Source organism: Electrophorus electricus, chromosome 15 (genome assembly GCF_013358815.1).
Source record: "Electrophorus electricus isolate fEleEle1 chromosome 15, fEleEle1.pri, whole genome shotgun sequence".
NCBI lineage: Eukaryota > Metazoa > Chordata > Actinopteri > Gymnotiformes > Gymnotidae > Electrophorus > Electrophorus electricus.
The window spans coordinates 5,165,017-5,186,716 of record NC_049549.1 but is presented as its reverse complement, the minus strand read 5'-3'; the positions used below and the strand labels follow the sequence as shown (position 1 = coordinate 5,186,716).

General features: G+C 42.0%; 1 protein-coding gene across 2 annotated transcripts in view; it reads left to right on the top strand.

Moving 5' to 3' along the window:
• epha4l (eph receptor A4, like) overlaps nt 1-20,989 on the top strand; it is a 32,535-nt gene extending 11,546 nt beyond the window's left edge. Inside the window, exons 4-18 of one of the 2 annotated variants that reach the window (XR_004776900.1) lie at nt 5,975-6,130; nt 8,227-8,562; nt 11,669-11,793; nt 11,952-12,111; nt 12,523-12,634; nt 12,777-12,826; nt 13,107-13,220; nt 13,307-13,492; nt 16,353-16,414; nt 16,597-16,806; nt 17,219-17,368; nt 17,982-18,175; nt 19,001-19,162; nt 19,272-20,100; nt 20,231-20,989. Coding sequence is in view for 1 of the 2 variants with exons in the window: in XM_035534189.1 (XP_035390082.1) it covers nt 5,975-6,130; nt 8,227-8,562; nt 11,669-11,793; nt 11,952-12,111; nt 12,523-12,634; nt 12,777-12,826; nt 13,107-13,220; nt 13,307-13,492; nt 16,353-16,414; nt 16,597-16,806; nt 17,219-17,368; nt 17,982-18,175; nt 19,001-19,162; nt 19,272-19,386 (2,132 nt within the window). In the remaining variant the exon portion in view is untranslated. Of the gene's footprint in view, nt 1-5,974; nt 6,131-8,226; nt 8,563-11,668; nt 11,794-11,951; nt 12,112-12,522; nt 12,635-12,776; nt 12,827-13,106; nt 13,221-13,306; nt 13,493-16,352; nt 16,415-16,596; nt 16,807-17,218; nt 17,369-17,981; nt 18,176-19,000; nt 19,163-19,271 lie in introns of both variants that reach the window. The other variant, XM_035534189.1, reaches the window with a different exon arrangement.
• The last annotated feature ends 711 nt before the right edge of the window (nt 20,990-21,700 follow it).

Here is a 21,700-nt window from a genome sequence, read left to right as displayed (position 1 = left end):
AAAAAAAAATGAAAATAAAATAAATAAATAAATAAATTTTATATATAGATATATGTGTGTGTGTGTGTGTGTGTGTGTGTGTGTGTGTGTGTGTGTGTGTGTGTTTTATATGTACACACTGAGGCTTCTCTAGGACTGCTATAAGTCAACTGTGCATGTCAGTGAATGGCATGCAGGGGTCACATGATCCATCTCTCTCCATGGCTTCACATAGCTAGTGGAAAAATGTATGTGTGTGTGTCTATGTGTGCGTGTGGGTGTCTGTGCGTGCATTCATGGATGGGTGGTTGTGCAGTTGTGGGTGCATGCACATGTGTTATGCGTGTGTTGAGCATATATTAATGTGCTGTATGTGCCATGTATTATTGATTGCTGTGTCCCCTGTGGGGTCAGTGGTCATAAAACTAAATTGTGGGACTGTGTTATTCACATAGTTTGTGTGTCTAACCACAGTATAGATTCATGTAGATTGACCAAACATGACCTTCAGCTCACCTTATCCTTACCCTACCATACCTTTTTTTGCAACATGTATTTGTAAAACTTTTTTTTTTCAGAAGTGCTGCATGTGTGTGTGTGTGTGTGTGTGTGTGTGTGTGTGTGTGTGTGTGTAAGGATTGTATTAACATATCCCATTCTGCCACACACTTCCGGTTGAAAAAGAGCATAAGTCCAGCCCTCTCACTTCTAACAATACCAGCACTTCCTGCCAAATACACACCCTGCCTACCTCTAGTGTGCACACACACGCACACACACACATGCACACACACTTTTGCATTTCTTTTTTTGTGGAGGTTTTCCATTAGGCTGCATCATAAAAACTAAACACTGCTATGCCTAAACTTAAACCTAGCCATAAACTTATCGTTGTTAATACAAAATATTAATATTCATTACAAATATTAATTTTACCCTTAAGAGGACTAATGTAATATGTTTAAAACACAAAATGCTCATGTTTACATTCATCATTAGGATGTTTACATTCATCATTTTTTACCATGACTACTGGTAAATTTTACCTACAAAGGTGGCACACCACATTACCATATGGTTTCAATGTGTAAGGCAATGATATGTGATGTTTTTTGAATATTACTACAAAATATTTCAGTACTAATATTCAGACAATGAATTTGCTGTTACAAAGCCTTGACCAAAAAGCACTTATTGTTATACCACACTCTCACATTACATCACATTCTCTAGTTGTTGGTTTTTTTTCTCCAGTAATTCTATTCTTTAATATTTGTAACATATCAAATACATCAAAATATTTTCTATACACATCCTATCTGATATGGTACAATCCCCTCCTCCCATGCCAGGGTGTAATAGATACTTCTAGTGATAATCTCATTGTATCTACTGGGAAATTCCATTATTTGAACTAGGGGTGAGACGTGGGACTACATGTTAAGGAGAGTCTGGAGTTTATTTAATTTCAGGAAGTCTAGTCTTCTAACAAATTCAAAACCTCAAAACAAATCCCTATATGTAAAGACGCACTCGACACAACAATGCCATAGAAAAAAATAACAAAACATTCATATAGAGAATATGTTTGTGTTGTATTTTCACAGACGCCAACTTTGGGTAAATGCCTCTGTTCTTTTGGGTAAAATGAGTAATTGGTATTTAAAAAAAAGAAAAGCCAAAGTTTTCAAAATTCCCAACAATGTAATTATTTAGTCCATTTTATACTATATTATAAATTATGCATTTGGCATTTGAAGATATAGATGCTATTTACTGAGTGAAACATATATTTTATTAGTGTTTTTGTTTGTATGTTGAGAGGTTTTTACTTTTAATCATTCATGTGTGATTTGTGGTGCAGACAACACCGAGATGCCAAGTGGCTGGGTCAGACAGCGGAATGATGGATGTCTTCCTTTGAGAGAGACGCCAGTTTGAGTACCTGTCCAGCCTGGTCCTGAAACAGGACTCATTTGAAATGCCCCTTGGGTTTGGAGAGACTTCTAGAGGCTTTCTGTTAGTGTTTCAACTCCGTTGTACGAGCCTGTGTGTGTGTGTGTGTGTGTGTGTGTGTGTGTGTGTGTGTGTGTGTGTGTGTGTGTGTGTGTGTGTGTGTGTGTGTGAGAGTGTGTGTAAGCAGGGAGTTAGAAGACTTTAGCCAGTTGTACTTGCGTTGAAGCACTCTGAAGTTTAACTAGCTCTCGTGCCCTGTGAAGGGAGGTCAAGGTTAAGATGAGGGGTGAGCGTTTCATCAATCATAGTGATCAGCCTCGCTGGCCGCATGCTCCTCGTTCATCACACTGATACCCGCGTTGGTTGCCGGGCATGGATCGTTGTTAATTAGTTACTAGATCCTGGTAGCTGCCACAAATGGGAAACCTTTGGATGTCTCGTTTAGCAGTGTTTGTGTGTGTGCGTTTGTGTGCACGCACAAATGTGTTTGCGTGTATGTCTGAATCGGTTGAAACCAAGTATCACTCTGGCTTTTTTTTCTACACACAGAGAAAGAGGGAGAGGCAGAGGGAGGAAGAGATTGTAGGTTATTTTGTTGTAAATGGGCTTGTTCTTGCCCTGAGGTGAGGAAACCAATCTCCGTGGTTTTGTGTGTAGAGCAAGGCTGAGCAGGCCCCTGACTCTCCAGCACGCACGTCGCCAACCTCACGTTGGCCGTGCGAGCGAATCTCACTGTGTCAGTGAAGTCAAACTCCTTGGTGACAGAGAAAAGAAAGAAACAGCCAGAAAGCAAGCTAAAAGAGCGAAACAAGAGACGTGGAGCCATATTCTCCCCCATTGTCTGTCCAGAGCAGAGCCGGACAGGTTTCTTAGCAGTATGCTTTTGTAATTTAAGTGCCATTTTATTTTGGAATTCCTGTTGTTAATGGTTTACATGCTTTTTTTCTTTGCATGTGTGTGCGTTTGTGTATATGTGTGTGTGTGTGTGTGTATGTGTGAGAGAGAGCGAGAGAGAGAGAGTGTATGAATGAATGTGTGTGCATGCATGGAAAAAAACAAAAGGTCTCTTTAAGCCAAGATGGAAGCAGACAGCAAAGGAAAAAGGGAGATGATAAAGAAGAGAGGATTTAGCGGGAGAGATTAAAGCACTGAAAGAAGGGATGAGGGGATAGAATGGATTGTGTCCCGTTATGAGAACATGTCCTTTTAAAGATATACTGCAGCAGAGAAAGCAGAGGAGGTGACTTTGTCCACCACAGCTCCACAATAATGAAAGCCTGACAAGCACTAGAAAGACCTGTGTGTGTGTGTGTGTGTGTGTGTGTGTGTGTGTGTGTGTGTGTGTGTGTGTGTGTGTGTCTGAGTGTGTGTGTGTGTGTGTATGTGTGTGTGTGTGTGTGTGTGTGTGTGTCTGAGTGTGTGTGTGTGTGTGTGTGTGTGTGTGTTTATCTTGAAACTCCACTCGCAAAGTTTTTCCTGTCATTTTAACACTAGATGGTATGGAGATTGTATGGAGATACTCCCTGCTTGTGTCTGGGTCCACGTGGAAGCACATGAAGTATACTTGGCTGCAAAGGCGTTAGGGTATAGTGCTGAAACGGGGATGTGACATTCAAGGAGATAAAGGTGTGTTTGTCTGAGTGTGTGTGTGTGTGTGTGTGTGTGTGTGTGTGTGTGTGTGTATGTGTGTGTGTGTCTGAGTGTGTGTGTGTGTGTGTGTGTGTGTGTGTGTGTCTGAGTGTGTGTGTGTGTGTGTGTGTGTGTGTGTCTGAGTGTGTGTGTGTGTGTGTGTGTGTGTGTGTGTGTGTGTGTGTGTGTGTGTGTGTGTCTGAGTGTGTGTGTGTGTGTGTGTGTGTGTACATGACAGTATGTTATTTGCCTTTGCAGGAGGTGTCAGGGCTTATTGTGCACTGCTCACGGAAGGTTTGACTTCCATAATTAAAAAGAGAAAGAGATGCAAAATGTGAGTGAGGGAAATGGGAAAAGATAGATAGATAGATAGATAGATAGATAGATAGATAGATAGATAGATAGATAGATAGATAGATAGATAGATAGATAGATAGATAGATAGATAGATAGATAGATAGATAGATAGATAGATAGATAGATAGATAGATAGATAGATATTGAACAGCTGAAATATTGTTTACTCTACCTCTGTGGAGTGTTAGTTGTTGTTGTTGTTGTTGTTAGGACTGGTTAGAGCATAGATACGGCTGGAATATAAATCAAAATATTTTTCAGCCTTTAGCAACAATCTAGAATAATCTTTGTTAATAGTTTAAGCAAGTGCAATGTAAGCTGTTCTCAAATGTTTCTGAAAACATTAGAGTCATAATAAACAAATCTCTCTCTCTCTCTCTCTCTCTCTCTCTCTCTCTCTCTCGGGTCATTATAGAAGGATGAAGCCTGGGGTTTGTAATTCATTGGGCTTAAGCAACATCTACTTCTGTGTTGAGGAGAATCAAAGAGATATTTAAGGCCCTTAGGTGCAAGTTGTGTGTGTGTGTGTGTGTGTGTGTGTGTGTGTGTGTGTGCGCGTGCGTGTGTGTGTGTGCGCGTGTGTGTGTGTGTGTGTGTGTGTGTGTGTGCGCGTGCATGTGTGTGTGTGTGCGCGTGCGTGTGTGTGTGTGTGCGCATACGTGTGTGTGTCTGTGCGCGTGCATGTGTGTGTGTGTGTGTGTGTGTGCACGTCTGGTTTTGACTGGGTGTGGCCACGCATGCTTGTGGTTTACTTGCTCAAGCTCAAATGTGAGTCTGCATTGCTCATGAGATTGTTTCACTCTCTTGAATGAATGTGTTTACACACCGGGATTGCCTGCACCGAGTCCTTCAACAGACTGACCACCATGACTTGTGGATTGTCTGAAAGAGAGTGAGAATGAGAGGGAAAGAGAAAGTAAGACACACACAGAGTGAGAGAGAGAGAGAAAGGTACAAAGATTAAGAGAACATCAGTGTGTCCTGACTCTTCAGTCTCATTGTGTCACGTTAATGACTCACCGAGTTCAATTCCCTCACAGTTAAGTTCTGAACACCAGGATTACCGAGAGACACAGCAAGAGAGAGAAAGACAAAATGAGAAGGAAAGAGAGAAAGACAAAAGGAGATGAGGTTCCCTTCTGGGGCCAAGTCAGGACAGAGGAGGCCAGGAATTGGAGGGCGGGACACTGAGTTTGTGTTCAGGAGCTTTGAGTGTGTCTTCAGTGGTGAGGGAGGGAATGTAACAGCAGGGAAAGTGAGATGAAAGAGACATAAAATGTGAGATGGAGTGAAAAACAGAGGAGCTGATGCTACATTCCTGCAACATCAACCTTCCACAGACCCCCTCCACCCCACTCCCCAGCACACACACACACACACACACACACTCACACACACACACACACACACACACACAGGGCAAGTTCACGGCCATGCAGCGATTAAACCAGTTAAATATTTAATTCTCCTTCCCCACTCTTAAAGGTATGCAGAGTAAGGAGACACTAAACATCTAAATATGTATAGGTTAATCAGAGAGCATGGAAGGGGTGTGTGTGGGGGGGAGTGTATTTGTGTGTGTCTGCCTGTGTGTGCATTATACACTTCTCCATGTCATGCTGTGAAAATACAGAGCATTCCTTATACATCCTCTATCTGCCTCCTCTACGCCTCCTCTATGTGCCCCCCCCCCCACCCCCACGGCCACCCCCATGGCCCCATCACCCCTTGTGCCTGGGTTCACCTCCGCCCTCATCTTACAGTTCTCTTTAAACAGGCTGCAAGATTTCTGTCGCTTTTTTCCTCAGACAATAACCGTATGTACAATGAGAGCTTTTTTATTACACACTGTTAAAGGGTGTAAGGGTTATGAAATGCTTTCTTACGTACTTTTCGGTATCTTTATATCAACCGTGTGGAGGATCCCTCTGTTTTCACTATTATCAGTATTTTTTGTGCTAATGCCTTCCTTCTCTCTCTCTCTCTCTCTCTCTCTCTCTCTCTCTCTCTCTCTCTCGCTCCCTTTCTTTCTTTCTTTCTCTCCCTCTGCCAGTATGCAAGCTGGGCTATTACAGGTCCTTGTCTACTGATGGAAGCTGTAGTAAGTGTCCTCTCCACAGCTACTCAGTGAGGGAGGGAGCCACAGCGTGTGACTGTGACAAAAGTTTCTACAGATCTGAGACTGACCCACCATCCATGCCCTGCACCCGTACGTTACACACACACACACACACACACACACACACACACACACACACACCCTGCACACAAAAACACACATAACCTGCAACTGTTCATAGACATCCACACACATGTGCACGCACACGCACGCGCACACGCACATGCACACACGCACGCTCACCCACACACTCTCACCCATCCACCCACACACAAGGACACAAACGCACACAGACACACAGACACCTTGTTGGAATGTTTCAAATTTCACATTGTTACATTGTTAACTGTAAGCATGTGTGATGTGAGATATGTGTGTGTATTGGTGTGTGGGAATGCACGTGTGTGCGTAGTTACATGTGTGTGATGTTGTGCACCGGTGTGTGTATGTGTGTGAGAGAGAGAGTGAGAAAGTGCAAGATAATCATTAACTTAGAGAGAAGATGCTGAATGAGTGTAAAGCTGTCAGCATGAACAAATGCCACCTAAAATATCCTCCAGCAGATAAGAGCAGAGCAAACATGCAATTTCTGCCCCTCTTAAACCCAGACAGCTCCCAAGCTTTACAAAGAACAATAATGATGCGTTCTGGACTGGAAACGACAAATATGCTGAATATCAGAAAAGTTTCTAATCAGTTTCACTGTTTCACTGAGAGAGCGTTATCTGTGAGCACTAGTCAGAACTGAGCAGCCGTTCTCTCTCACTCGCTAATCAAGATTGTGGAATGCAGCTGGACACGTGTGTGTGTGTGTGTGTGTGTGTGTGTGTGTGTGTGTGTGTGTGCATGTGTGTGTGCATGTTATTGTGTTTTAATATAGTGTCTGGAATCTCTCCTTATTAAATTGCTCTGCAATAAAATCACAAGGTGAATGTTCTTCAGACTCCCAAGTCAATAAACGCCATTGCACCAGAGAGAATTATCTCCATGTGTCTGACACACACACATAAACACACAAACCTAAACTATGGGATGTGTTGCTGTGTTTGCTAAAGCCCTATAGAACAGAAGGTGTACATCAGATGTTCAGGTAAAATCGCGAGTCAGGAGTTTTACAACAAGAGTTGCAGATATACCTTCACTCATTTAGAAACGAGAACACATCACACAGCTCCGTGATAGGACTGTGTGAGAGGAGTGTGTGTGTTCAGTTTATGGATAACAGCTGCTTGTCTAATTAGAGAAATGAATTTGAATATGGGCCCATCCCTCGTCTTTTCTGCTATCACTTTATTGTCCCCCTATGTCTTCCCAGACGGGTGTGTCCCACAATCTCCCCTCTTCTGACCTCCCTCTCTCTCTCCGTCTGTCCCTCCCTATCTCTGTCCTCCTTGCTAATGTTCGGCTCCGGTCCTTTCACTGAACAGACATTATCCTGCCCTTCTCTTCCTTCTCTCTTCCTTCTCTCTTCCTTCTCTCTTCCTTCTCTCGCTCTTTTCCTCCTTGTGTATCCTCCACTCAGTATGCAGAGAAAGGGTTATGGCACACAAAGGTTAGGTTACAGCACACGCACACACACGCACACACACACACACTCAAACCTGCACACACATTAACACGCATAAACTCACATATGCACACACACATTCACACACACACTCTCGCACACATAATCCCACATTCACACACACACACACACTCAAACATGTACACACACATTAACACACATACACGCACCCATGCACACACACATTCACACACACACTCTCGCACACACAATCCCACATTCACACACACACACACACACACACACACACAATCTATAGAGCTTGCAGTTAAGAGCATAGAAAAGGTTCAATTTTGAGCGGTTTTGCTCTGAATCTTTAAAACATACACACAGACATACACACACGAAACCCGAGAGAAAAATGCACACACATGCACGAATGCGCACATGCACTTACACACACATGCACACACACTCATGTGCACGAACACCTAAAGCTCAGAATCCATTATACACATGCAACTGGAAACACCCATTGTTCTGAATGAATGTTACACTCTCACTCACAAAGCCATTATTCAAAATCCAGACCTACTGCCCAGAACTTGTGTTGTATACACACACGCACGCTCTTGTGGACACGCACGCACTAAGCGGCCAGCCTCTCTCTCCATCTCAGGCCCCCCATCAGCCCCGCAACACCTGATCTCCAACGTGAACGAGACGTCCGTGCTGCTGGAGTGGAGCCCACCGGTGTTCTCGGGCGGACGCCAGGACCTCGCCTACAATGTGGTGTGCAGGCGTTGTGCACGTGAGCCAGGCCGCTGCGGCCCGTGCGGCGACGCCGTGCGCTACTCACCCCAGAGGCTCAGCCTACGCTCCACCCGTGTGTCCGTGCACCAGTTACAGGCTCACACCAACTACACCTTCCAGATCTGGGCGGTGAATGGGGTGTCCAAGCTGGAGCCCGACCCTGAGCAAGCCGCCTCCATCACGCTCACCACTAACCAGGCTGGTGAGGAAGTGTGTGTGCACCATGAGAGTTTGTGTGTGTGTGTGTGTGTGTTTGTGTGTGTGTGTGTGTGTGGGGGGGGGGGGGGGTGACCGAGATTATGTTTCTAGCTCATTTCAAAGTTAAATTTTTTTTCTGAGGGAAGATCAATTTCACCTTCCTAATTTTGCCTCTGGAGAACTTTTGTCTGACTTCCTTGGTCCATCAGCACACACACACACATACACACACATGCACGCACGCATACCCATTTGGGGAGTCTTAAACATGCGATTGTGATTTGATCATGTTTTACTCTGTGTATGACAGAATTGTTTTTCCTGTTAACCCAGAATCACTCATCTTTACTTTCATATTATCTCACCACCCCTGAAACACACACGCATACGTGCACACACAAACGCACACACAAACACGCTCAGGTTCACGCAGGCTTTGCCAGATGCTTGACATTGGAGATTTACTGCAGTCTATGTATTGTTCAGAGTGTATTATATCGTGTGTTTAAGAGCATGCGTCTGTATGCACTCTTGATGGTGTGTTGGGTTTCCATCCGAAATGGAGTGCGAGGTAGAATTCCGGAATCCTCCATTACGATCCCCTCGTGTAAATCACCCTGGGGCGTAATACCGGGCGGGGGCAGGGTGCAGATTGTAGGGTGTAGTGAGGGCATATCAGCTTCAATGAGCTTTTAACTCATGCAAGACTTTTGAAAAAACTTTTTGGAAAGAGATCTCCCATGCAAAAGTGTGTGTGTGTGTTCACCCACGTGTGACGCCGTTGTGTTGTTTAGCCGCGGTTAGAAAGGCTTCCGCCTTCTCACGCTGGAAGCAGGAGAAGAATGAGATAAAAAGTACAGCATGCTCCAAGGATGATGCTGGAACAATGAACTGGGGAATCTCTGGACAGCAAGTCGTGGGGGTGTTGGCGAGAGGGAGGGGCCACACTGTTGTTTATTCATAACCGAGTTTTGAATAGTCATGTCGCCTGCTGTGCATATTCTTTGTGCATTTTCTGCCTACACTCTCTGGAGAATCTATAGAAAATCTGAGGGGCACATGTGGGGCTTCTAGTGTATCCTTTCACACACACACTGTATTTTATTCATCCAACATTTGGATTTCCCCAGCTGTCTTAAACAGGCAACTGTGATTTGATCATGTGTTTTACTCTCTGTAGGACAGAATCGTTTTTCCTGCTAACCTAGAATCTCTCATCTTTACTTTCCCATTATCTCACCACCCCTGAAAACACACACACACACACACACACACACACACACACACACACACTCCACTCAACTCGATTACAAACCCATATCTGTCAGAGCAGGCTGAATGATGGATGTGTGTGTTATAGGAGAGTGTGTTGGGGGTCGAGGGGTGCATTGACCCCTGGGTTTTGGACTGGAGGGGGACTCGTCTCGGGGTCCCACCGGGGAACCCCTTAAATCGTGTTTAGCCTGTCGACCTTGGCAGAGCAAGATGGATCTCTGTAGCAGAAAATGGCTGCCATCATGTTGTTCTCACTGCTGGTGCCGGGGTCTAATTGTTTAACACACAACACTTGAGACTGAGAAGAAAGAGCTGTTTCAACCACACACAGTCTTACACAACACACACACACACACACACACTCACGCATGCACACACACATGCACACTGACATATATATGCTCACAGACTTAAACGATTTGGGTAGTTCAAATCATTTAGAAGTCTGTGTCTGTTAAGTCCAGATTAAATAACAGGAGCGTCATCTAAAATTCCTGAGTTTCTTTGTGAACTGCTGCCTCAGTAATCAGCAAAGTAACACAAAAGCGACACAGTAAGCGTCTTATGTTTGTGTATTTTGTTGCTTTAATTGATGCTTGCTGGGCTGCAGAAATGCTCTTGGCATTTGCATTTAGTTGCAAGGAGGCGTCCAGGAGTGTCCTGCAGTTTAGCGGAACCTGGGACAGACACCATCCGCACGTGTGCCAGCAGCGAACGGCGTATCGCCTTTCAGCACCTCCCTCACGTGTCGAGGAGGTCTGTGCGGTGTGGTGGGCCAGAAACTGAGACCACGCTCCCCTGCAGTCTCGTTTAAGCCCCTCTGTTTGACTTTCTCAGCCCGAACAAAACGGGGTTTAAGGCAAAAACAAAACCCTCACACAAAAGCGGCCTTAGCTTTCAAATACTGCAAAAAGCTTAGAGCGAGAGAGAGACAGATGTAAAACATTCTAAAAAGCCAAAGAGCCGTTCCTCCCCTTCCTCACACGCTTTGTGTCTGTGAGAGAGAGCAAGCCAGCAGAAATGAAAGAGGGGACAGTCAGCGATGGCATAGTCTGAAAACATTCAAAAGGGGGCTGGTTCCTCACACCAAACGTCAAGGGTGACTTGGGCTTACATGTAAGCCACTGTTATTTAGAACTCCCTGACAATATGGTCATCATCTTTACTTTTAACGGTCCTGAGAGCCGTGCACGTTTACTGTGTGTTTAAGAGGCCAGGGAAGAACAGCACGCTATTGCAGTGCATCCCAATAAACAGGCACCAGGCCAGTTCAAGCGCAGTAATACAATGTGTTTGGTAATTTGGTATCTTGGGAAAAACGTGATGAAGGCAGGTGACCACGCTCCTGAGGTCTATGACAGAACAGCATCTCACGCATAGGCATATCTGTTTTTTAATTTAAAATGACATTTTAGCAATGATTACGGTGTGTATTAGCTATATTCAAATATTTTCATTACATTTTAACGATACTCCAGCAATAGTGAAACGTGACATTTTTGTAATTAATATCATTACAGGAATTTTTATTTTTTATTTTTTATCCCTTCTCTAGTGAAGGTATGTGCTTTTTAGAAGTTTATTCTAGTATTTTTGCTTTTAATGTAGTATTTTATATATATTTTGTATTCCCTATTATTGTTTTCAGTATTATATTTCAGCTATTACTTTTAATGGTAATGATCATTTTTATTTAGTTTTTATTTCAAATATTTTTTATTTCTGTTAAAATATATTCTGTTCTGTTGTATTTTATATTCCATTTTTTTCATTTTCATTTTTTATTTCAGCTACCCTTTGCACTAAATTCTCTCTCCTGCCTTTTCTTCCTGCAGCTCCATCGACAGTGATGTCCGTCCAGAGTAAGGATGTCACTCGTGACACTCTCACTCTGTTCTGGCATGAACCTGAGAAGCCCAATGGAGTCATCCTGGAGTACGAGGTCAAATACTACGAAAAGGTGAGAGGCATCGTGGAAAAGGTAGTTTGTAGGCCCTGACTCCTGAAGACATCCAAAGACAGGGGTGTTGACAGGACAACCATCGGACATCCTTAACAGTGAACGTACGTTCCTTCTCTGTTCTTCCGATCTCCCTCACTCTCCTTTCTGGCTCTCAGGAGCAGAATGAGAGGAGTTATCGCATAGTGAAGACCGCATCGCGTAGTGTAAACATAAAGGATCTGACCCCGCTGACATCATACGTGTTTCACGTTCGCGCGCGGACCGCTGCAGGCTATGGAGACTTCAGCGCTCCAGTTGAGGTCACCACAAGTTCGGGTTAGTGTGAAACACACGCTCCACGCAAAACACACACATTCAGTGTGGAGCGCATACTGCCTGCTCGGTGAAAAACCCATTCAGTCACCTGTGTTGTGCTTTATTCATCCAAGCAGGATGAATTTTTTTTTGCTCATTTTAATATTTTACAGACTGAAATGTCTTCAATTCTGTGTGATTAAAAAAATGGCACAATCATATTTATGCACAGTACTGTGTGGGCAAAATACATCAGCATCTCAGTTAAAATGTAAATTAATGAGATTAATGAGAATCAAATATGAATTAAAAAAATAACACAAAGAACATTGAATTTTAAAATTAAATAATACCAAATTAGATCAAATTACATAAAAAAATATGTTTCACTCTCTCGCTCTCTTTTTCTTTATATCTCTATTCCTCTCTCAGTGCCATCCCCTTTGGTGGGAGAAGGCATGAGTCCCACCATGCTGATGCTGTCTGTGGGCGGAGTCGGAGTCGCTCTCCTCATCCTCGCTTGCACCTTCATCATCACCAAGAGGTGAGAACTGAAGCCGTGCAAATGCACGTCTGTGTGTGTGTGTGTGTGTGTGTGTGTCTGTCTGTCTGGGTTTGAAGGGACAGTTTACACATTACACAACTATTTGATGCTGGCGGCTCATAAATAAGCTGTTTATTTTCAGGAGAGCCAAGTACAGAAAAGCCAAGCAAGACGAAGAAAAACGGCAGCCAGGTACAAACCATTCCAGCCTAATTGCTCATTTCCGGGACCCAGAAGGAGCTGCGCTCCTAGTTGTTCTTGGCTGGATCTGGATCTGGCTCTTATCTGGTTCTGAGGATCCAGTTAAAACCCCCTGCTGGGTCTTTCTCTAACAAGCCAGTTTTTCATACTGGAACAGTAAAATCTTAAAGGCTTAACTGTAACATACAGCATGTACCGCTACTATTATCTCCTCATGGGGATCGTTTGTTTTGGCTGTTTGTATGATTTAGCTGTTTTTATGGCTGTATAGGAGTAAGGATCTATGTGGACCCTTTCACCTATGAGGACCCCAACCAGGCCATCAAAGAGTTCGCTAAAGAGATCGATGCTTCCTGCATTAAGATAGAAAGGGTCATTGGCATTGGTAAGGCATACTAATCCTTCTCCCTGGGTGTATCTCCTGGCGGGCACCACATGAGATGAATCTGTTTAAATGGTGTGCAACTGTAGGAGAGTTTGGTGAGGTGTGCAGTGGTCGCCTGAAGTTTCCCGGAAAGCGTGAGATCTGCGTGGCCATTAAGACGCTGAAGGCAGGCTTCACAGAACAGCAGAGGCGGGACTTCCTGAGCGAGGCGAGCGTCATGGGCCAGTTTGACCACCCCAACATCATCCATCTGGAAGGCGTGGTCACAAAGTGTAAGGCAAAACTTTATCATGAGCTCTTTAAATGGGCAAATCAAAGTGAAAAAATAAAAGCTAAAGCAATAGGTTGGTGGCAAATTTCAATTATTGTGTGTGTCTGTGTGTGTGTGTGCGTGTGCGTGCATGTGTGCGTGCGTGCGTGCACTTGTATTTGAATATTTGTTTGGAACACAGAGCCTTTGTAATAATCTAAGTGTCCTAAAAATACAGCAATTTTCAGTTTTTTAAAGAAAAAATTGCAATATGTGGGCATGTGCATTTATAGCTCTGCACACTGAAGGGAAAAAAAAAACTTTAACCTTACTTTTTACAAAGACAAGCAGCACACACACACACCCATACACACCCACCCACCCACACACACACACACACACACACACACACACACACACACACGCACACACACACACACACACACGCACTCTTCTTGTTTGGCTTCCAGATGCCATAGATATTGTAAAAAGCACCAAAGATCCAGTATACTTTCAGAGCCATTAATCATATTGTCACACCTAAATGTGTTTTTAGGTGTTCGACCCTCACCCTATATCTACTACTCTATAGCCTGCAGCACTATCAGCTCTGTGTGTGTGTGTGTGTGTGTGTGTGTGTGTGTGTGTGTGTGTATGTAGGGCTAGGGTCAGTAAGTGGTGTGGACTCCTAATGTGTTTGGGGGGTTGGGGGTCACACTGTTACCTTATATCTACCACTCTGTAGCACACAGCCTCACAGAGACTCTTTAGTACTGTGTGACCACGTTGTTTCTCACATTAGGTTTCCTTTCAGCCTTTAAATAATGTGATGTGAAAAGCGCACAGCCAAAATCATCTTTCGAAACCGTGTCTTCGTCGTATGGACTGCTAGTCCTCTCGTTCTGGCTGTGGCAAAGTTCCCAGCTGAAGCAAGGCTTTAACTTTGACTTGCTTGTATGAATTTGGATCAGAACTTCTTCCATTTCCAAAACTTTTATGCATTTTTATTCAAAATGTATAGAAAAAGAAAAGGCAGTTCAGCTGGACAGAAATGTGTTTATACAGTATAATTAGCTGAGAAACATGTAGGCTAGAGATTACATGTTGGTTGCCTTTTAGGTTAAGGAACAGAAATAATTAAAATAAATTAATATGTTTTTTTCTTACTAAAATACCCCCTCAGTAAAAATGCAGCAGCAGACTATAATAATAATAATAATTATTGTTGTTGTTATCATCAATTCTTCTTATTGGTGATTCTACCAAGTTTATTTTATTTAGTAGTATTTGTAGTTTATAGCAACAATACACTAGCTTTGCAGTGTACTGCACAAACATTCTTCTATGTGTATTTGGGAGAGGGTTACTGTTGGCAGTTCTGTTGTAAGTGTGTACTTGTTAGAGTGTTTTGGTGAATGTGTGTGTGTGTGTGTGTGTGTGTGTGTGTGTATGTATGCGTGTGTTGAACTGAGTTCTGAAATATTAAAAATATTACAAATGCTGGACTGCTGTGGCGGTCGTTGTATTATAAATGTACATTAGAGGGTGATTATGAGAATGTTAGCTTGTATTATTTTACGGCTGTGAGAGTTTTACGGTAAGTCCTATGTGAGTTCTATATGTGTTTGTGAGAGTGCTAAAGTGAGTTTTAGTATATGTGTTGTGAGAGTGTTGCGGGGAGTGCTGTCAGTACTATGTGATTGTGAGTTCTATAGTGCATGTGCACTTTAAGGTGAACAAGCAAATAGTTCAGATTTATACCTCTAATGATTCACTTTACCTTTCCTTCAGACATAAAACATGACTTGCTATAACAACTTCACAAATTGGCACATTGGTCTTTTATGTATGGTATATTTTTGTGGGATATTACTTATATCTTAGTAACCTGTACCAGTTGCAGCCAGCTTGCAACATCAAAAGCTTTAATTATTTATGATTCTTTGGTCTGATTAAAATATTTAATATTTAGAAACAGGTAAAAATGGCTCTATGAAAATGATCAGTGGTTTAATTTTCATCTCTCAAATGTCCCTCGGAAACCACAAAACCCCTTCATAAGTCTACTGTTCTTTGTTAGGGCAATGAATTTGAATGCTTCATTTGCATAATGTAAATGCCCGCGAATTAAAGCTGAGTATGCAAATGAGGCCACAGCGAGAGCTCATCCCACACTTTTACCCCAGTCGGCTGCACTTTCGTCCGAAGACTTTGTGCTTTCTGCTACGCTTTTTATCGTTTCATTAGAATTTTTTAGGTTTTATACATTTTTGTTCGTGTCTCTGTATTTGGCTCTTAAAGCATATTTATGATTCATTAACCAGTGATGAGGGGTTATGCCTTGTGAAGTTCAGTGCCAAATTTATCCATTTTTCACACACATAACCACGCATAGTTAATGGAGGATTTGCATTTTAATTCAGGAGACGAAAGGGGGTGTGGCTGGGAATGGCAGGCAGGGAAGACGCAAGGTCAGAGTTCAGCTGCTCCTCTGGCCCTTGTGAGGATCTGTCAGTCAAAACTGACTGAAGGTCACATGAGAGGCCAGCGCCAACAAAGATGGCTGACAATGCGTCTGGCTGGATTGCCGTAGCGACACTTCCTCCTCACGAATGCACCATTAAGCAGTTGTCACTCAGTGGGGCCACGTGCACAAGAGTGGCTGCAATTCCGGTGTTGATTCTTTCTCAAATAAGGGGACATTTGTCAATTTTGTGGGTTTGTGTATGTGTCTCTCAGTGAGTATATATGTCTGGGGTTTCTTAGCCATTTTGCAGTTTGGCATGAATCCTATTTCTAACACCTAACATTTGACGTAAGTGTTGCTGATAGCTGTAACATACTATTTGTAACTGTCTCTGTGTGTCTCCTGTGTTATTTAGGCAAACCAGTTATGATCATCACTGAGTACATGGAGAATGGCTCTCTGGATGTGTTCCTCAGAGTAAGTCTGAAGAGTCCATCTGCCTACCTTCATACAGAACAATCTTCTTTTTCTGCACCATCCTGCAAGCATTGGGCATGGTGAATTATGCTGATGGTGACCTTTGACCCACAACCTGGCTCTCACCCTACTGTCTGATTTTTTTATTTTTCGTTTTTTTTTATGTGCCCCGGTAACTACAGAAGAACGACGGGCGTTTCACAGTGATCCAGCTGGTGGGCGTCCTGCGGGGCGTTGCCTCGGGCATGAAGTACCTGTCAGACATGAGCTACGTGCATCGTGACCTAGCTGCCCGTAACATCCTGGTCAACAGCAACCTGGTGTGCAAGGTGTCTGACTTTGGCATGTCCCGAGTGCTGGAGGAGGAGCCAGAAGGAGCATACACCACCAGGGTAAAAAAAAAAAAAAAAAAAAAAAGAGCAAAAAAAACCATGTGTCTCTTTCTACTGTTGCACCCTTGTTCTCCTGTTTATGTTAATTGCTTTGGCTGTAGCATAACTTGGAACCTGTTTCAGGCTAATAGAGCAGCATTGGACCGAAGTGCAGAAACTGAGAGGGAGAGAGAAGGAGAGGCTGTGTGTTTGTGAAAATGGGAGCGAGAGAGAGAGAGAGAGAGAGAGAGAGAGAGAGAGCAAGCGAGCGAGCATGCCAACGTGTGACTGAGAGCAAGAAATACTGTGGAATAAGTGGAAAGTGGAAACAGATTCTGAAATAAAGACAGAATCAGAGGGAAACTGAGATAGCAAAAACAGTAAAATACTCAGTATCTGTGCATTATCACATACATGTTCCTGTCAATCACAGGGAGGAAAGATTCCAGTTCGCTGGACTGCCCCCGAGGCCATTGCCTACAGAAAGTTCACCTCAGCCAGTGATGTGTGGAGTTACGGCATTGTCATGTGGGAGGTGATGTCATATGGCGAGCGCCCATACTGGGATATGAGTAACCAGGATGTAAGTAAATTAGCTTAATGGTTCTACAAATTTAAAAAAATTTACACTGCACATTCAAAATGTTTTGATATGCAGTAATGTTTTTGGTTATATACAATATTTGTTCTTAATATACTTAATGTATGATGCTTAATGTACTGACTGTAAATTTCTCAAACTTAATACAATTTCTTTACAAGTTTTGTGGCAGTCCATTCAACATTTGACTTCTCAGTGGACAAACTAAGAATAGCTTGTAAGAGACAGGTGGCTCAGTTGCTGGAGATAATATAATTCAATTAAAAATGATAGTAATTATTATATTAATATAGTAATTAAAATTGTTATTCAGTCAATATAATATGAGAATTGAGGACCAATTATGTAAATTTCTCAAATATAGTGTTTTCAATATTTCACTTCAAATGGTGCTTGGCCCTTGTGAATGTAATATTAATTCATACGAATGCATTTGAATGAAGTATTTTAGTTTTGTAAATATTATGAATGTAGTATTCCAAATATAATGAATGTTGTCTATGCACCGATGTTCATATAGCTTTAGAGTTTAGTGTTAACGTACTTTGTAGAAAACGTAGATCATGTCAGCAAAGCTGTGCACTGTGCGTGGCAGGTGATAAAGGCGATAGAGGAGGGTTACCGCTTGCCTCCACCGATGGAGTGCCCAGTGGCACTGCACCAGCTCATGCTTGAGTGCTGGCTGAGGGAGCGTGCGGAGCGGCCCAAATTCAGCCAGATCGTCAACATGCTGGACAAACTGATCCGCAATCCGGCCTCGCTCAAGCGGACCGGAGGGGAGAGCAGCAGGTGGCACGTGTTCAGCACACACACATACAGAGCCAAATAAATAATACACGCAGACATTCAGCAGACACAAACACATGTAAAGACATGCGCATGCTTACTCGCACACACTGACGCGTAAAAACACACACACAGTCGCATGCAAGAACACATACACACGAACACGTACTTTTTTTCCCCCCAAGATCTAACCCTAACGCTATTTGTTATAGGACCTAATCCTAAACCTAAACCTAATCCTAAACCTAATTTCACCTCAGTACTCCGAGAGAGATTTTTTAAAGCTTTACAGATTTAAAACAAAAATGGTCCAAAAAACACTTTGCCTGCTCAGGATTATTTTTGCCATTCCTGCCAAAGCGAATTTTACAATTTTAGTTAGAGATATTTTTTGTATTTTACTTGTAACAGGGGAGGATGCAAGATGCAGAGGCCACCCATGACGAAATAAATGTTTATTAAACACAAACAAAAGAAACGATAAATAACACTGAATGCGAACAACACAAAACAATACAACCGCTAAACAGGTTTACTCAAAATATCAGTAATACAACACCTACACAGAACCTTAAATATACACGTTAACAATGTAGAATAACGGAGAGGTGTGGCAATAAAGCCACACACACACACACCCACATACACACACACACACACACAAATACACAATGTCACACAAACAGGGAGTCTTGGAGGAGGGGGCCGTGCTGTGACATTACTGCATAGTGAGGACATGAAAAATCACATAAGCACACATTTTCACCAAAGTAGCATAGTGTAGTTTTTTTTTTTATTGCTTTCTGATAATGAGCCATTTGCTTACAGGCCACGCCCATCCATGCTAAACCACACCCCCCCTGTAGAACAGTCCCTCTTGCTTGGTACAGTGGAGGAATGGCTGAAGACTATAGGTCTGGAAAAATACAGAGAAAACTTCATTACAGGTGGATATAGCAACTTGGAGAGTATTATATACATGAATCAAGAGTGAGTATTATTACATGCACACACAAACACAAATACACACACACACACACACACACACACACACACACACACACACATTTTTTCTAATTTTTTTTATTGGTCTTTACAGAGATTTGGCCAAAATCAGAATTTCATCCAGCACACATCAGAAGAAAATCCTGAGTGGTCTCCAAGAAATCCGATCGGGAATACAACAAATGCAAGAGAGAAAGGTTCCCGTCTGATCTGTGGCAGGGAATAAAACTCACTTTTCAACCCAACATGAATGACAATATGAGGAATGGATATGATACTTTACTTATTCATGCACTTTAAAATCGATATGGACAGGACAGAAGACAGTGGAATAGTGTAACTTTTCCATGGACTACCCTGCATCTCCTGGAGAATTGGCACTTGTCTATGCCTGAACTTCCTTGCAGGTCCTTTGCAGCTGAGGATTTCTCATGTGGCCTATTGCCAATACTGAAAGCTGGTTACTGAACCTCTTGAGGCTTATGAGATGCAGAAAAAGATACTGATATAGATTCTGGATGTTGACACTTCTCTGAATCTGCCACTGGCTCTAGAGACTGCCAAGGTGTGATTTAGACTGTGAGGTGCATTCCTTTTGAGTGCTGAATTTTTTTATTTTTTTTTTGGTTTTGTTTGAGAAAGGAAAGCAACATCACCCCCTCAGGTCATCATCTGAATGGCACACTTGTCAATGGATACAAGTAATTCCTCTGTTCGCTTGCTCCATCAAATTCAAAATTTAATTTCTACTGGAGTATGTGACTCAGGATGCAAATAATTTGATTTAATATATGTAATTGACTTTTCGTCTCCTGGACTTTTGAGTACTGTTTTTAGAAAGCATGGTCATCATTTCAAAAACATTACAAGTTCATCCATGAACAAACAGGCAATATGCAGCTCACTAGGACAGGTGAATACAGGTATGCTGAGCTCTGAAGTGACTAGAGTCTACTTTTACTTCAGTTTCTTAGTAAGAATTATGTACAGAAAGAAATTCCTAAGCAGTTGTCTCTCTGTTTAATTTTTTATATTTATTTCCCTTTCTTGCAGCATTATGCCACGTTTAAAGAGTTTCCTCTGGCTCCATATTGTTCAGTGATGAGACTACAGTGAGACGTTCTGAGAAATCATCAATTATCATCTTGCTATTACACTGTAATTCACCAGTGGACATCTACAAATGTTATACATTGTTTTTCCAAAGACATATGAAGGTTAAAGTCGAAACACTTGAAAGGAGATTCTCAGTTCACATTTATTCATTCAGTTTAAAATGTACCTAAAAGAACTGATTTGATTTTATAGCAACAGTGTGCTGGTCTTGGCATTTATAGTTAATAGGTTTTAGAGGTAAATGTCCCCATTGGAATAAGAGCGGGGCTGCAATATAAAAACATGTACTTAAACCTAAAAATTAGAACAAAATCAGTTCTTAATATGGTGACTCTTTGTAAGGAGGATTCTTTGAGTTTTTGAGGGCCAAAATTAGAATTCCAAAAAGTCCATTTATATGCTCCTTAAAAGTGATGTAGATAAAATCACATCAAAATCCCCAGTGCCCTTGATATGTTTATGAAAAATTGTTCCTCAACAAGTTAGCTATTTCACAAACCCTTTCAGGTGTTTCCATCCAGCGTTTAAGTAATTTCATCAATCCAACTTGTTTTGGTAAGTTTGCCCACTAAATCATATATTTTATAAGCCAGTTTGCCTTAAAAGGTGTTCACAAAGATTAAGCCTAGTTCTTGACTGGAATTGGACAGGTTAGTGTATTTCAAGGCCCTCACTAAGGATGCACTAAACAGTTTACACACATATATATATATATATATATATATATATATATATATATATATATATATATATATATATATATATATATATATATATATATGTACATTAAACAGTATTGCTTTGCTGCAAGATAAACATATTTTGTGAAATGCCAATGGAAAATCTCTTTTCAACAATATGCAAATGTGAAAGGAGAACTGAATGTATTATATAAATGTGGTATTTTCTATTAAAATGAACAACACTGACCGTAACCCAGCATAATGCAATAACACTCCTTAGGCGCACGCTTCCAGTATGTGATTTATTCATCTAGCTCGAAATGTTTCTCTTCCTTTTGTTTTTCCATGTTATGGATGAATTTAGGTACATGTAACTTATGAGTTTTATTTATGAAATTTTGTATCTAGTTTGTAAAATAAAGGTAAAAATAAAGAAGCAGTGTGGATTTCTGATTAATGTTCACAGACAAGACTTTAAAAAGACGTCTTAATATAACCAGCACCTCGAGAACAGCTTTACAAGTTAAAAAAACTTTCTGTGGTTCTATTGTAGTTTAAATCATGTGCAATCCATGGTGCCAGAGAGCAGATCCCAGGATTTATAATGTCATAATGCAGCAGATGTGAAGGACTTGTCCCGAGGGCTTCAGACAGAGCAGAGACATCATCTTCTGCAACAATAAATTTCAGCAGCCTGCCCAAAGAGGTTGTTTGTTTGTTTTTG